We start from the raw sequence: 16,832 nt of genomic DNA on the forward strand, positions 1-16,832 counted from the left end.
AACCCTCATAGCCTGGTTCCTCTCTAGGTTTCTTCCTAGGTTCTGGCGTTTCTAGGGAATTTTTCCTAGCCACCGTGCTTCTACACCTGCATTGCTTGCTGTTTGGGGTTATAGGCTGGGTTTCTGTACAGCACTTTGAGATATCAGCTGATGTAAGAAGGGCTTTATAAATACATTTGATTTGATTACCGAGCAGCAGTAAAATAACAATTATATATAGATAGTCTCACTGAATATCGGTAGTGTCAATGTGCGGTGGCACCGGTTAGTTCAGGCAATATGTACATGTAGATAAGAGTAGCAGCGGGAAGGGGCAGGAAGTGCAAATAGTCTGGGTAGCCGTTTGATTAGACGGTCAGGAGTTTTATGGCTTGGGGGTACAAGCCGTTTAGAAGCCTCAGACCTAGACTTGGCGCTCCGGGTGCCGCTTGCCGTGCAGTAGCAGAGAGGAAAGTCTATGACTAGGGTGGCTGGAGTCGATTTAGTAGCGTTTCAAATGCAGTTCTAAAATGGACACAATTATCTACACATTTTATTTTTCACAATACTGTGGTCATTAAACTGACACCTAGGACAAAAAGGCACCATTACATCTTTTGTTAGCGAGAAAGTAACATTTCAAATTTGCAATTTTATAAAAAGGTTTATTGGAAAATTCTGCACTTTGTAAAAACATGTGCAAGCAACTTCTAATACTACATATCAAAAAACAATTCTAAAAATATACAATTTTAGAAAATATACATTTCCAGTTTACGCAAATTGTAGAATTTGAGGTATTACTAACATCTGCAGCCACTGGCATTCATTTTGCAATATTGGAGAAGAACAAGCAAAAATATAAATATTTCCTGTTGCACCACCAGAGAAAAAAGTTTAACAGAGCTAGGTGTTTAAGTGTTCTATAGCCCTGCCTTGAATCAAAAGCATTTTGTGGGACACCTAAACAGGAATTGTGCACAACAGTACAAAGGTTACGCATGACATCTTTGGGCTTGTTCAGAAACAGTGTGCTTCGACAGCAGTTAAAGGATTAAGGTGACATACATTTTACAATTAAAAGGGATAATTATGACAAATTGCAACAAAAATCAATAATTTTATAGATTAATGAAAGGTATAGATTTCTGGTGAGTAAATCTGCTCCCCTCAAATTGAAATCAAATGTTCACTAACTCCATCAGATTACACATGGGAAAAGAAATGTTAAAAAACTTTTGTAAAGAGTAAACACACAAAACAACAAGTACGTTTGTTACTGAAATGACCCTCACATCCACCATGAAGTAATTTCTATAAAACGTTAAAAAAAATAACTTGGGGGCGATGGGGGTTCCAATATCAAATCCATACCGACACTTAAAAAATAAATTGTTTAAATGGGGTCGCTGACAGATTTATCAGTTGTGCTTCGCTTAAGAAATACATGAGTTAAGGACAGTTCTATTGGACATCAAACTTAGAATATAAAATACATTCAATAAGGGAGTGTTTCCTAAATATAAGTGTATGCAATTGATTAACATGTCCATCTGCTCTAACAAAAGATTCCGCAAAGTATACACAACACGGTCATCTTAAAACCACATGTGCTTGAAGGAATTAGACTTGTGTATTAATTTTGGCAGTTCAAGTTAAAATGCATTGTTAACAGAATAACATTAAGGTTACAGATACATTTGATCAAGGCAGTTTAATTACATCAACTACAGTTAATGACAAATAGGACCAGAGAAGAGGGGGTGGCATTTCGCCAAACAGACAGTGTTACATTTGTAAAATATATTAGGAAAAGTTATTATTTTTGTCTTTACTGAAATGCTTAACTTCCCTCATAGTTCATGTTGTCTCCATGCTGGTCAAGCATGTGGAACAAGTTATCACCGTCCACTGCTGTATCCTGGGAAGAACTGGTTGAGAATGGCTTGGAGGGGAGTGTTGACAGTCATTGGGTTGTTTTTCCCCAGATCGTGCCTACATGCCGGGCATGAGTACACCTCTGCCTTGAAAGACCGCTGAAGGCATTCCTAGAAAAAGGAAAAGTGCAACTTTCAATCTCTTGTCTATTTTTCTTCCTCTCAAAATGGACATTAAGGCAAAATGTCAAGGCTAGCAAAGAAGATCAACTTACCCTGCAGACATTGTGTTGGCACTCGGTGGTGATAGGTTGAAAGACCACTTCCTGGCAGCATATACATGAGAAGACTTCTTCAACTTTGTTCAGGAATTTCTGGAAAAGCAAAAGTAAACTGTTAAGTACCTAGTATCCAAACCCATGGTGAGGAGAATGACATGGAAAAGCAGAAGCTGCAAAACCAAGTCATTTTACACATCCTAATGCTTTCTATCAGCCCTTCAATGGACATAACGTAAAGACAATGCTCAGTACACCACCAGTGATGATGACAATCAAAAGATCCAGCATTAACATCAACACTTGCCTGGTTATAAAGCTTCAGATGGTCATATCAAAAGTGATTGGCTTTGCATTAGTCTCACTGAGAAAAAATAACATCCTATCTGGATAAGTAAAGGGTAAATAAATTAATTCCAATGGTGTGAAATCTGACGAGAACTTTCTTACCGGGCCAAGGGCCAGAGACTCCATGGCTTCACCCCACAGCTTCCTGTTGGACTCGTCACCCTTGATCCAAGCCTTCTGTTCTTTGGTCAGTTTATAAGCCTCAACTTTCATCTTCTTGGGAGTTCCCTTGGCTGGTGACAACTTCTCTTCAGCTACAAAAGAGGTTAGGAGAGGTAGCACATGGACACAGAAGGTTGGGAGAAAAGAGATGGACACCCATTTAGAACTTACTCCACGGTCAATACCACTCATGATTGTAAAAGTGAGAATAGTGTTCATTAACCATTTGCACCTGTATTCTGTTGAGAATCTGAATGCTACCAATGTATTTTGTGTGGCTAAAGCTAATTCTGCAGCTACTTTGAAGAAGTACCCACCATTACACTGAGACTTTCTCTTCCGCTTCCCTTTGGTGGGTGTTTCAGTCACCTCATTTTCCTTCTCCTTGTTCTCCTTTTCCTTCTCCTTGGCAGCCTGGGCCTCCAGATAGCCCTCAGGATACTACAAAATATTAAAAGGATGTAGACTCATCAAAACGAGTTATAGAAAGGCATAGAGTGCCTGAGCTGCAGTTAACAGGATAATCCGTGCCTCCACCTGCATTGTGAGTCCCAGTTTCTTGATGCGTTCCTTGCCATCCCGGGTCCATGGCGCTGGCTCGTAGTCGTTTCGTTTGAGCAGGTACCTCCAGACCAGGAAGCCGGACTTGCCCTTCTCTGGCCAGTATTTCACCACCTGGAAGAGATGAGGGAATTGTTGAGTCAACATGGAACCACAGGACAAGACAAAGGAAGCAGGCTTGTGAATTGCTAAGGGTGTAACAATACACAGTATTTTCATATTGAAATTCATTTCAGAATCAACATCCCCATTTCACGCCTGGGCATTCCCACCTTGTAGATGCCGTCGTATCTGTTGCCGTCTTCGGGGCTGAACTTGCTATGCTTGCGGCCCTTGGAGCTGCGCACCACCCTGACCGGCTTGCCTGCCTTCCAGTCTTTGGCCTCAGCCCCGTCCTTCTCGTTCACCGACGCGTTGCAGTTCAGAGCCAGAGCTCTGGGTCACACAGGCAAATGAGGATTGGGTCATTCAAATGATAATCAAATTGTGGATGGCAGTGAATAATCCATGTCAAAACTCCCTCAAAATACTTTAGACAGTTTAAACAGCAAATAAGATGTCCTACTTGAATAATACTGAATACAATAAAAGGTGAATTGTTAGAACAGGTCATGATTGTTAAAAACAGTCAACCTAAAGCTCAAGAGGCATAGACATAAAAAGCAAATAAGCCCAGGCGTCCACCCATTACAACCTCATTCAAGCCACTATATTAACGCTACGTGTGTGAGTGGCATGGGGAAAGTTGTGCTGGTCTGATGAATACATGTAGGAGAAGAGGTAACAAGACCACACTTCACTGTAGCACAGATATGGAGACCAGGGGAGGTATACCAGCACCAGTGGGTGTTCTCTGTGCAGAGACTTACCTGTTCATATTGGTGAGCTTCTGATCACACGACTGTTCAGCTGTCCTCTTGTTGCCAGACAGGTCTCGTCCTCCTGAGCCGGTGTAGGTGAACTCGTTGCCATTATCCTGGGAACCAATTGAAAACCAGAATTTGCACAGTGACTTCTCATGCTTAAGGTGTTCACAACATTCCGTTACATCTAGTTAGACTTAATCTTCCATTTACTTTTTAACTATGTACATTATGGGCACATGTAGTAAAGGAAAAATATGGAAGAGAGCTTATGTACCTGGTCGTCTTCATAACCCCCTGCCAGCACTAGGGAGTAAGATCCATCGTTGCTCCTCCCATGGATCCCAGCTACATGTGGCCTGTGACAACCAGACTCACTCACCTGTACACAGTGTTTAATGTCAGAGAACAACCTACCAGGACCGACAGCCATTACAACAAACACTAAGGGGTTCATTCAATCAAATCCACCCACAAGACTCCTTTTGACATTGTCAAATTAAAATTACAATGTTTTTGGGTATATTATACAAAAAAATAATACTGCAGTTATGACTTTCCTCTTCAGCCTGTTGCAAACAGAAGTGACTCACCTGGACCCTGAACTTCCAAATACTTCCAACGGGGACGCCAGGGACTGGGCCGTAGTGGTTTGAGGGCACGATAGTGCACTGCTTGCTGCGGCCGACACAAGCCATGCCCTGATAGGAGAAGAGGTCGTGTAAAAACACTTGGGTATACACAGTTTACTAAACTAACAACAAAAAGTTCAGAAGGGTAACTGGGTATTTGATGTCTCAGGACCCATCATTATACCTCTGCTATTTCACTAAGAGGTAGATCCACCCATCAACATTCCTCAATGCGCTTACCTTTCCCCAGTCTCTCTGGCTGGTTGAGCTAGCGGATGCCATTTTGGATTTCTTCTTGCTATCCTTGAGTTTCTCTCCTGCTAAGACCACTTCACTGGCATCGTTGCGGCACTCTGGACAATACCTAGATAAATACAGGAGGTTAGAGCAAGCAGGGAACAGGATATCCAAAATAAATGCAGTATAAAGCCACTACATGGCTCGTGTAGTGTTAATATGGGCATGTGGAAAGTTGTTCTGGTCCGCTGAATACATGTAGGAGAGAAGACAACTCCCCCAATGCAGAGGTAACAGACCACACTTCACTGTAGCACAAATATGAGACCAGGGGGAGCAACACTAGCACCCGTGGGTGTTCTCTGTGCAGAGACTTTTTCTTCAAGTAATTTGGACAGTACAGCTCACGGTAGAAAGAAACTAATGAATAATACTCAATTCAAATTGGCCAAATAAACAGCTTGAAATCACATCAAACTCCATTTAGAAACATGCTTCAAGTGCATGACTAAGACAGTCACATAAGCAGCTCTAGAAGGGGGTACTGGTCAGACAAACAGACTGCCAGCACAGACATCAGTACTGTAGCATACTTACCAGTCGTCATCGTCGGGGAGGCTGGTCAGTGGGGGGTTAAGGCAGTAGATGTGGAAGGCCATGTCACACTCGTCACACAGCAGCTGCTTGTCAGGGTCCTGCTTCACACCGCACACGTGGCAGTTGCACCAGCGGCAGTTCTTTTTGAGGTCATCTTTGCAGTGTTTGCACTCCGGTCCGTTTGACCCTGGAGTAAAAACAGGAGCGAAGACAATGTCAGCCCTTTGACTTGTAAACGTTAAGATGATTACTGTAAACCCTTCAGTAGGAGATGCATGTGTGTACTGGGAATATTTAAGATGAATAAAGTTCATTTTTAGTTAAGAGTAATTCACATAATGCTTAGCATATCCACACGTTTTCCCTTTCTGCAACACACATGATTTCCAGTGTTCTGTTTGTGACACTGATGTGTGTTGGTTGATGGTCACGACACTTGATACTGAATGTTATGGGTTGTTCTCATATCATTTGATAGTGATTGACGTCAGTTACTGAACGCACAAGGACACACTGAATATTATAGTATTGATGACATTATGAACAATGTGATTCTGTAGCAGCTGGCAAAATCACAGTCTAATGTTTGTACTTTGTACAGGCTGATGTTTAGAGAACATTTGATACCGTCTGATTAGACCAGGGCTCTCCAACCCTGCCCTGTTCCTGGAGTTACCCTCCTGTAGGTTTTTGCTCCAACCCCAGTTGTAACTAACATGATTCAGCTTATAAACAAGGTAATTATTAGAAATCAGGTGGGCTTGATAATGGTTAAGTGAAAACCTACAGGACTGTAGCTCTCCAGGAACAGGGTTAGAGAGCCCTGTATTAGACTATAAAAGGCCTTCACCAAGAGGCCAGTGAGATATTTTCTATGCTTCTGAAGGCATTTCCCTAAATTCTAGTATTAAACTGGGTTCTTCTTTGACTGATATTATCAACGACTGCTCTCTTTTTTAGTTTGCCTGAATTCCAGTTACAACCAGTGTTTTGGATGAATCCACACAAGCAAACTAAATATGCTCAGGCAGCACTTTGTAAAAAACTATAAGAACATATTGATTTGTGTAGCCATCATAACTAAAAATGAATCTTGTGCTGGATCGCGAAGTATGTCAAGATTAATCCCAGTCTCTATGGTAACAATAGTATGTGTATGTCGTTTTCTAACATCTGCCTCCAACGTTGAACTAAAACCTGATTTCAGCCTGCAGAACGTTTGCAACTCTGCATGTGCTTTACATGCATCTTCATGAAAACCGGGCTGATAAATGCACGGACCCTACACGAGAACAGACTAAACACGTAGGCCGTTTGTGACAAAATAGAAACTACTGCGCTGTCTGCATCTGTGTATTGAGTGCAAGTCAATTATTTACATCAGTGTATAAAATGTGTTGATACTTCAATTTGCATTGATATTAGTGAGAGTATGAGTAATGGAGGGGATAGCTGCTGTTTTACGGGCTCCTAACCAACTGCTGTATTGTTTCCCCCCCCCGCATTGTTCATAACTTATTTTGTACCTAATGTTGCTGCTACCATCTCTTATGATCAAAAAGAGCTTCTAATATCAGAACAGCGATTACTCACCTCGAACAGGAAAAATATATTTTATTTAACGAGTAGTGCGACGCAAAGGCTGTACTGCTTTCGTGACCAGGCCCAAATCCACGTCATTCGCGTGAAGATGGAGAAAAAAGGGGGCCGTGGTGCCTTGTGAGAATTCGGAGACGAATGGGTCGACTACCGTCCGTACTTTTGGCCAACTTGCAATCATTTGGGGAAAAAACTGGACAATCTACGATTAAGACTATCCTACCAACGAGACAAACTAATATCTTATCTTTCATCGAGTCGTGGCTGAACGACGACACGGATAATACAGTTGGGTAATAATATACAGTTTTCCATGCATCAGCAGAACAGACCAGCTACGTTTGGTAAGACGAGGGGCGGGGGTGTGTGTATTTGTCAATAACAGCTGGTGGGCCATGTCTAATATTAAAGAAGCCTCAAGGTATTGCTCGCCAAAGGTAGAGTACCTCATGATAAGTTGCAGACAACACTATCGACCAAGAGAGTTCTCATTATTCGTAGCCGTCTATTTACCACCACAAACCGATGCTGGCACTAAGACTGCACTCAACAAGCTGTATAAGGCCATAAGCAAACAAAAATAAATTATCATCCAGAAGCAGCGCTCCTAGTGGCTGGGGACTTTAATGCAGGCAAACTTAAATCCTTTTTACCTCATTGCTACCTGCATGTCACATGTGCAACCAGGGAAAAGAAAATCCTAGACCACCTTTACTCTAAACACAGAGACGCATACAAAGCTCTCCCCCGCCCTCCATTTGGCAAATCGGAGCATAATTCTATCCGCCCGATTCCTGCTTACAAGCAAAGACTAAAGCAGGAAGTACCAGTGACTTGCTCAATACGGAAGCGGTCAGATGATGCGGATGCTACACAACAGGACCGTTTTGCTAGCACATACTGGAATATGTTACGGGATTCATCCAATGGCTTTGAAGAGTATACCACCTCAGTCACCGGCTTCATCAATGAATACGGCGACGACGTCGTCCCAACAGTGACCGTACGTACATATTCCAACCAGAAGCCATGGGTTACAGGGAACATCCGCACCGAGCTAAAGGCTAGAGCTGCCGCTTTCAAGGAGCATGACACTAATCCGGAACTAGATGAACCATCAAACAGGCAAAGTGTCAATACAGGACTAAGATTGAATCCTTCAACACCGGCTCTGACGCTTGTTGGATGTGGCAAGGCTTGCAAACTATTACAGATTACAAAGGGAAATCCAGCCACGAGCTGCCCATTGACGCGAGCCTACCAGACGAGCTAAATGCCTTTTATGCTTGTTTGAGGCAAGCAACACTGAAGCATACATGAGCACCAGCTGTTCTGGATGACTGTGATAACGCGCTCGGTAGCCGATGTGAGCAAGACCTTTAAACAGGTCAACATTCAAAGCCGCGGGGCCAGATGGATTACCAGGACGTGTACTCAAAGCATGCGCAGACCAACTGGCAAGTGTCTTCACTGACATTTTCCACCTCTCCCTGTCCAAGTCTAATACCAACATGTTTCAAGCAGACCACAATAGTCCCTGTGCCCAAGAAGGAGAAGTTAACCTGCCTAATTGACTAGCGCCCCGTAGCACTCACATCAGTAGCCATGAAGTGCTTTGAAAGGCTGGTCATGGCTCACAACACCATCATTACAGAAACCCGAGATCCACATACCACCCCAACAGATAACACAATCTCCCATTCCCACCTGGACAAACGGAATAACTATGTGAGAATGCTATTCATTGACTACAGCTCAGCATTCAACACCACAGTGCACACAAAGCTCATGACTAAGCTAAGGACCCTGGGACTAAACACCTCCCTCTGCAACTGGATCCTGGACTTCCTGACAGGCCTCCCCCAGGTGGTAAGGATAGGCAGCAACACATCCGCCACGTTGATCCTCAACACAGGGGCCCCCCAGGGGTGTGTACTTAATCCCCTCCTGTACTCCCTGTTCACCCACGACTGCGTTGCCAAACAACTCCAACACCACCATTAAGTTTGCTGACGACAACAGTGGTAAGCCTGATCACCGACAACGACGAGTCAGCCTACAGGGAGGGTCAGAGACCTGGTCGTGTGGTGCCAGGACAACAACCTCTCCCTCAATGTGAGCAAGAAAAAGTAGATGATCGTGGACAACAGGAAAATGAGAGCCGACATCACCTTTTCCCCCTCAGGAGAGTGAAAAGATTTGGCATGGGTCACCAGATTCTCAAAAAGATCTACAGCTGCACCATTGAGAGCATCCTGACCAGTTGCATCACCGCCTGGTATGACAACTGCTCAGCATCCAACCGTAACACCAGGTCCTCTACTCCGACAATTAATCCATACATAAAAGTCAGCCAAATTGTTTCTAGTCATCTCTCCTCCTTCCAGGCTTCTTTTTCTTGGACTTTATATGGCAACTAACTGTCATAATAAGGTGCATTACCACAACCGACCTCAGTTAATCTTCAATCACCCACGTGGGTATATGTTCCTAAAAACCAATGAGAAGATGGGAGGCAGGACTTGCAGCTCGTTCTATGTCACAAATAGAATCAACTCCTATTTTAGCGCCTGGCAGCGCAGACGCTCGTTGGCGCGCGCGAGCAGTGTGGGTGCAATGATTGAAAACGTGTGTAAATGTATTTCTCGCAGCGCGTCTGGTTTGTGCATGGTGTAAGGCGCTACAGAGGGCAGTGCGTACGGCTCAGTACATCACTGGTCCAATCTTCCTGCCATTCAGGACCTATATACTAGGGGGTGTCAGAAGAAGGCCCAAAAAATTGTCAAAGACTCCAGTCACCCAAATCAGAATATTCTGATATTCTACCACACAGCAAGCGGAACCGGAGAGCCAAATCTAGGACCAAAAGGCTCCTTAACAGCTTCTACCCCCAAGCCACAAGACTGCTGAACAATTAATAAAATGGCCACCCGGACTATTTACATTGACACTCCCCCTTTGATTTTGTACACTGCTACTACTCTGGTTATTATCCATGCAGTCACTTTACCCCTACCTACATGTACAAATTACCTCAACTAACCTATACCACCACACATTGACTCGGTACCAGTACCCCCTGTATATAGCCTCGTTATTGTGTTACTTTATAAATATAACTCTTGAACTGGATTCTTTTATTTAACTAGGCAAGTCAGTTAACAACAAATTCTTATTGACAAAGACAACGCTGGGCCAATTGTGCACCGCTCTATGGGACTCCCAATCACGGCCAGTTGTGATTCAGCCTGGAATCGAACCACGGTCTGTAGTGATGCAGTGCCTTAGACCGCTGCATAATAACTATCCTACTGTGTACGTGGATTCAGTCAGATTCTGGTGCAAAACATTTGGCACAGTAGCAAAACAGAAACAAGCTATTGGACAAATCCAGGTAGGTCCATTAAAGGGGCGGCAGGTAGCCTAGTGGGTTACTGGCCCAACGTGCTAACCGAAAGGTTGCTAGATCGAATCCCTGAGCTGACAAGGTAAAAATCTGTCCTTCTGCCCCTGAACAAGGTAGTTAACCCACTGTTCCTAGGCCATCACTGTAAATAATTATTTGCTCTTAACTGACTTGCCTAGTTAAATAAAAAAAATCATATAGTTTTGTCGCGTTTGCTTTCTAGTGAATACACCCGATGAAATCCAGCTAAACAGCTCCAACTTACTTTTCAATGGACTGTCAGATCCCACTCCAGATCCATCCAATGCTCCAGGCTCCTCGATTTTGTAAATTTCAGTCAAGAACATGATCCTACAGTCGTTCAGGGAGTCACCGGCATCCCTGAAATAAAACACAAGCTCTTAGGATACCTGTCATGGTACTACTGTGCAAACAAAATGCCAATGGAAAACTATGACATCAACATAATAAAAAAGTGCAATCTATACTGTGTAGCTAATATATAACAAGTAATCAATAGAAACACATTATTGAATTATTCTATGAGAGACAATGTACTCTCTTTTTGCTTATTAAAGCAGAGATGAACAGGACCAATTATTACCCGAGCAGTATTTTGGTGTAGATCTCGTGCAGGGTGCGCGTCTCCCTCTTCCTCTGGATCTGGGCATCGTACCAGTAGCCGCGCTCCTTGGGTTCGTCGGGGTTGAAGTTGACCATGACCACCATGCCCACCTCTAGCTGGTGCCACTGGTAGACGGTGCGGGCACGCGGGCGCACATCCTTGGAATGCAGCGGCACCACACCATTCTCTGGGTAGCTATAGAGACCACACAGAGGCAGTGTCAGTATTCAGCTCAGATGCACACAGCAGGTGCTTCCTACATAAATGGGGCTTTTGTAAGCTGATTGACATATCTGAAAGAACAGAAGCAGCTCAAAGTAGTCTTTGAATTCTGAGGGACTTGACTGCCGGGGGCACATTGGAGTAATACAAATCGTTAATTTCAAATGTTCCTCTGGTTTTTACACACTGGCAGGCAAAACAATGAGGCATGGTAATGTACAAATTATCAAGCACAAATATTTGTTATTTGTTTGCCAATTGTCGTGTTATGGAATTATATATATTTTTTTGCATAGACTTATCAGGAAAGAAATTAATGTTGAAGCCCCACTAGGAACAAGGTGTTCTGCAACAGATACAGAAACCGAGTGGTACACTGTGGTATTGGCAGCATGTGGTCAAAAAGAAATGGGTGCATCCCAATAGTATCTCTTGTCCCCTGAAGCAGGGCTTGACAAACTTTTTTAACCACTAGTCCTTTAAACGTGTCCAATTTTTTTTATACAACAAAGTCTGTAACACCTTTTTTACATTGTTGTATGACGCAAAGAAGCACTTTACAAAATGCATTACTATATTTTTAGAGAATCAGACAAATGTAGGCTATACCCTTCCTATTGGCTTCTTTACATATTCAAGCATGTTTCAAAATACAGCAGTTTCACGTGAGATGGAAATATTTATTAGAAATTAAGAGATCTAAAGATGCATCAACTAGCATGGGTTATTGATATAACTAGGATTATGGCTTGCCTGCTGGACAACACAATAAAGTTGATTTGAAAACCACTAGAACATGTGGAAAATGCTGGTTTCAATGGCATATTAAAGTGTTTATAAAATAATTCCCTCAACACTTTTATAGTTGTATTTTGACTAGGCTACTTTGAAACAAGGCAAGACATGCTTTATAAAATGACAAAATTAAGTTGAAACAATTAAATCATTTCAAAATGCTGATCGCCTCCACTCAGGGTGATGTACAACAGGCACTGTCCGTACGAACCGTATGTCGACGGAATCAAGCCTTCAGACATTTATGTAAATTACCCCGCATTAGATTTGTGAAACATGACCTATTAGTGTAATTTAAAGTCTCATTAAAGTTAGACTCCATTTCCCAGCGCCTCCCTCACGTCTGCATTGGTTTTGACAATTTGCATATCACCTACAATTTGTCCCGTGGGCTTTATTTTTTATACATGTAGGCCTACATGAAAAACAGATTTGAATATTATTTCAATGTTGGCTCTCTGATCCAATTATGATATAATTGTTTGATATTGTGCAATGATTAACTTGTTTTTTTATTTTAAAAATGTACTTGTCCATTTGTACTACTTAAATCTATCATGTCATCCAACAAATATATATATTTTTAAATGTCCCCGACAAGAGTTAATGTCGAGGCCTGTGACGTGTGCACTCGTTCACTACTTCACAGAAAATCTAAAAGCATTAGATGGGTGAAGACCTGGGCTAGTGAGAGTATCACAATATTTCTTATACCAGTCATTTCCTTTAAAAATCAGTAAAGGGAAGTGAACAAGTGCACCTTTTGGGAGGAAGGAGAGATAATTGGGACATGGCCAATCTTTTCCCCCATTGGTCCACCTCTTTACTAAACGGCAATAAGTTCCACATGAACACATGTTTTCTATACATGTTTGCAGAGGGTAACAGTCACCAGTGAGGCATGACATATCCATCCGATCTTTAAATATAAAATACTTGATAAAATGCTCACTCTTCATATTTGACATGGTAGTGAATAACTTCCTCTTCGCTGGGTTTAGTGTCAGAGCCCTCCTCTCCAGATGTCTTTGTAACATTCACAATTTGGGCCTCAAACCAGGCACCCATGTTCAAGTCTCTGGCATCAACAAACTCGTTAATCTGGGGGGGGAATTACACAAAGTCAATATTATTATTTTTTTAACTTGTGTTTAGCAAACTTCAAATTAAGACTAGCTATTATATTCAACCCCAATTCAAGAACTCCAAAATATTAACGCAAATAACATTTTTGATTTTAAGTTAAAAGCATAATTTCACCCCATCAAATGATACCAGTTCAGCCAATACTAGGGCTTTTAGAGATCCGCCCTGTGTTTACCTTGTAACAGCCAAAGCCGGGGTCGACCAGGTCTGGAAAGTCAGTTTGGGTGGAGGTGCCAGCTGCCTGCACCTCGGCCTCCCCGTGGGTGGAGCTCTTGTCCGACTCACTCTGCGCCGAGCTACAGCCAGAGTCAGAGTCAGACAGCTCGGCCTCTTTGTCCTTGCTTTTGAGGACAGCAGCAGGGGGCGCGGCCTGTCTAACAAGCAGCTGCACTATGTCGTTCAAACCCACGTTGTAATCAAAGATTGTGTGGCCGTCCTCCATCTGGGACCAGAAACAGAACATATTAATTCAGACATGATTACTAAGGACCCCAGCAACACGGTTGTAACTGAATTAAACAGAAAAGTATCCATCTTCCCCACCTGCTTTCCCCGGTAAAAAAGCCTCTGCTTCTCTGGGTCAACCTTAAAGAGTTCCAAGATCTTGAGGCGCAGCTCGTCCACCTTGGTAAGTTTGGACAGGGAGTCAATCCGGTGGGTCTCCTTGCCATCCATGGTGCGCACTTGAATCCACATTGCAGCTGCCCTGTGCAAAGGGGAGCCAAACTGTGGGTTAATGGCAGCATTGCACCATCTGAGCTTCAAAAGCAGCACCATTCAATGTTTCTCCCACTTTCCTTTGAGTATTACTGTGCCAACTATTGATCAAGTGGATCAAACATTCATTATTTACTTGAAGAAATACTTCCCCAAATCCCATTCAATGACTGGGGGAACATTCAACAAACATGCCATGCTGATTTTAACAGTGCGGGAAACTGGGTGAGTAAGCCACTCCTACCCTTTTAAATGCTGCTATTGCGACCCCAACCTGGCGCGAAGGCAGCGCTCGTATCAAACAACGTGGCTTCGCTTCCTGACAATGTTCCAAGCGCACATATTCTCGAAACTTGAATAGAATTGCTATGGTAGACAGTATGAAATATATATTTCAAAATATAATTCGTTTTATTTTACATTAGCTAGCGACGCTTTGTGTTCAGCTGGGAGGAGGCTGGTTCTCTCGGGTCAGCTGGGATGAGCTACACAATGTTGTGGCAGTAACTACTACTGTTACTATACTTGACCAGTTACTTAGACTTACAATTGTTGGCTGGTTAGCTTGCTACACAAACGAACCATTAAACAATATTGGGAAACAATTGACAAGCAGCTCGCGATTTCAATTGACTAACTAAATATCAGGTAATTTAATGTAATAATTAGCTAGCTATGATTCAAGAAAACGCGCTATTTTGTTTTCTCGGCTGGTGGACAAGTAACACTAACTAACATTAAATAAACAAGATCAGTAATATTCAGCCGTCGTAAACAAACATTTTTGCAATAGCTAACGTTAAGTAAGTTAGAACTAACTAGCTAAGAAGTCATACTAACGTTGGTTAACAGCTAATGTAATGGGGGTAGCCATTGAAATGTTGAAACTAACTAGAAATAACGTTATCATCCACGATAGTAACAAATAGTACACTGATAGTAACGTTAATCGACATTGACAGCACACCACGTTACATTAGCCTAGCTAGCTAGTTAACGTTAGCTACAACATCAACTAATAGGTTGAAGTTGCTACAACTAGCTAACCAAAGGAAATAGTATCGTTACATTGATGGCACTTACACATAGCTTGTGAGTTACCATGCAAACTGTCGAGTGAAATTATAATATTAATAATTCACTACCAAAAGTTAGCTGGTTGGAATGAGGCATTCACTGTACCAAGTTAGCTAGCAACTTTCAAAATTGCCAAAGAAGAAACATTACGTTACCTGTTCTTTTCTTACAAATGCAAATAATTATATGACGTTTATTAAACCGTCAAACGTAATCCTATACTACTTCTTGATCAAATTCACAACTCTTCTGTAGACTGCTTTTAGAGGACTTAATCAATAAGACTCTTCAACAGTGAATGTCGCCGCCTTCTTTCCGCTATTGGCTATTACCATTCTGAATTTGTCTCTGATGGGCTGAAATTCCTGTCAATCAAAACTGTGACCGGAGCTTAGCCTCAGCCCGCGAAACTAGGGTCTCGCTGGCCTTCCCTCTTCCGAGAATTTGGCGCCAGATTGATTGTACCGTCAATTTACACAAACACAGAAACAGAACTGTGTTCTACAAACTTTTAGCACAACTTTATGCCTGCGAGATGACAGATCGACACCAAACATTAGATACATTTGACAAAAAATGCACAATGTGATTTCTTCAAACTGAAAAACGACTTTCTCATAGCAAACTTGATGGCCACAGCCATGTCCTGCCAGAGCGTGATGTTGTGCATCCAGTGATGTTGTGCATCCAGTGTTCCTGTCTTGTTGTTCAGTTTGGCGGGAGAATATCATGCCAAGTGTGAACAAAGTAACATCAAACTCCGTTTTTGTTCACAGTTAACGGAAAACCTCCTGATGCCCTAAATAATGTTTTATATTCATGCGAGATCCAACCCAGCACTAAAACGATGAATTCCTTGTTTTAAAGGACAGCACCCTGCTTCAAACGCCATTGTTCATCTTACCACAACAGCGTGATAGCGTTGGTTCTTCTATGGATTTTATATGGCATTTGGTAACTAACTTTAAGGTGCATTACCATCAACAACTGAACTGGAGTGTGGACCAAAGAGAGAAAAATCCTACCGATTCTCATCTCCCTAAGGAAACGAAATACATAATTAAATACTACATCCCCGGAAGATTTTCTCAGCAGTTCACTTAAGCTTGGCTCTTCAACACCATTACTTAATTCTAATAACAGACTCTCCCTTTCCCTCCAATATTTCTGCCATTGAAATATGTTCCACTGTCTCCACATTGATCACACCTCCCAGTTGGATGTTTTCCTTCCAATTTCAATTTGCTGTTGAGCTTTGTGTGTCCCAGTCTCAGCCTAATGACACTTTCCTACCTGAGAACCTCCTTGCCTCCACCTTTTCCTGAATCGTATACAGGTGTCTTCCCTTTCCCACAAGACTTGCCATTTGTTTTTTAACACTGTTCTTATATATCTTAAGTTAATCAGTGCTGCACAGGAGTCAGACTACCCTGTGAGGCCTCACCTCCAACCACTCTGCAGCCAAGAGTATGGCCAGCAACTCCAATGTGTAAACAGAAATTATCCTTTGCTCCTTTTGTCACTGGATGTCAGGATGACATCATTGGTTCAGTCTAACCATGCACTTATATCCTGTCCAAGTATTAAAGTGTCTTATTTCTTTGTCTTATGGTGAGTTTACTTGAACTTTAACCCCTCTTGTCCAATTATTTTGCATTGTAAAAGTGTTTCACAAGTGATTGGTGTTAATAATTTAATCAGCAGCAGCATA

At 42.3% G+C, this 16,832-nt stretch overlaps 1 protein-coding gene and 1 non-coding gene across 2 annotated transcripts; both read right to left on the bottom strand.

Annotated features, from left to right (window-relative positions):
- Positions 1-629: 629 nt before the first annotated feature.
- LOC120053639 (E3 ubiquitin-protein ligase UHRF1) lies at positions 630-15,383 on the bottom strand. The gene is made up of 17 exons (XM_039000795.1): positions 15,277-15,383; positions 13,871-14,033; positions 13,503-13,769; positions 13,134-13,282; positions 11,144-11,359; positions 10,805-10,920; positions 5,535-5,721; positions 4,941-5,064; positions 4,662-4,769; positions 4,346-4,450; positions 4,075-4,181; positions 3,478-3,640; positions 3,182-3,319; positions 2,962-3,085; positions 2,585-2,736; positions 2,132-2,230; positions 630-2,027 (listed from the first exon to the last, which is right to left on the bottom strand). The coding sequence occupies exons 2-17, from the start codon at positions 14,021-14,023 to the stop codon at positions 1,881-1,883; spliced, it is 2,355 nt and encodes a 784-aa protein (XP_038856723.1). The 5' UTR covers positions 14,024-14,033; positions 15,277-15,383; the 3' UTR covers positions 630-1,880.
- On the bottom strand, positions 5,171-5,307 carry LOC120054230. Its single transcript, XR_005477600.1, has one exon. It is a non-coding gene; the product is annotated as a small nucleolar RNA SNORA22 (small nucleolar RNA).
- Positions 15,384-16,832: the final 1,449 nt, after the last annotated feature.

Source organism: Salvelinus namaycush, chromosome 9, assembly GCF_016432855.1.
Source record: "Salvelinus namaycush isolate Seneca chromosome 9, SaNama_1.0, whole genome shotgun sequence".
Lineage (NCBI taxonomy): Eukaryota > Metazoa > Chordata > Actinopteri > Salmoniformes > Salmonidae > Salvelinus > Salvelinus namaycush.

Excerpts from the sequence above, each read along its gene's own strand:
- LOC120053639 (XM_039000795.1), bottom strand. The coding sequence starts at position 14,023 with ATGTGGATTCAAGTGCGCACCATGGATGGCAAGGAGACCCACCGGATT. Across the intron at positions 10,921-11,143 it reads TACACCAAAATACTGCTCGG|GGATGCCGGTGACTCCCTGA; the intron begins GTAATAATTGGT and ends GTTTTATTTCAG. Across the intron at positions 4,770-4,940 it reads GCCAGAGAGACTGGGGAAAG|GGCATGGCTTGTGTCGGCCG; the intron begins GTAAGCGCATTG and ends TTCTCCTATCAG.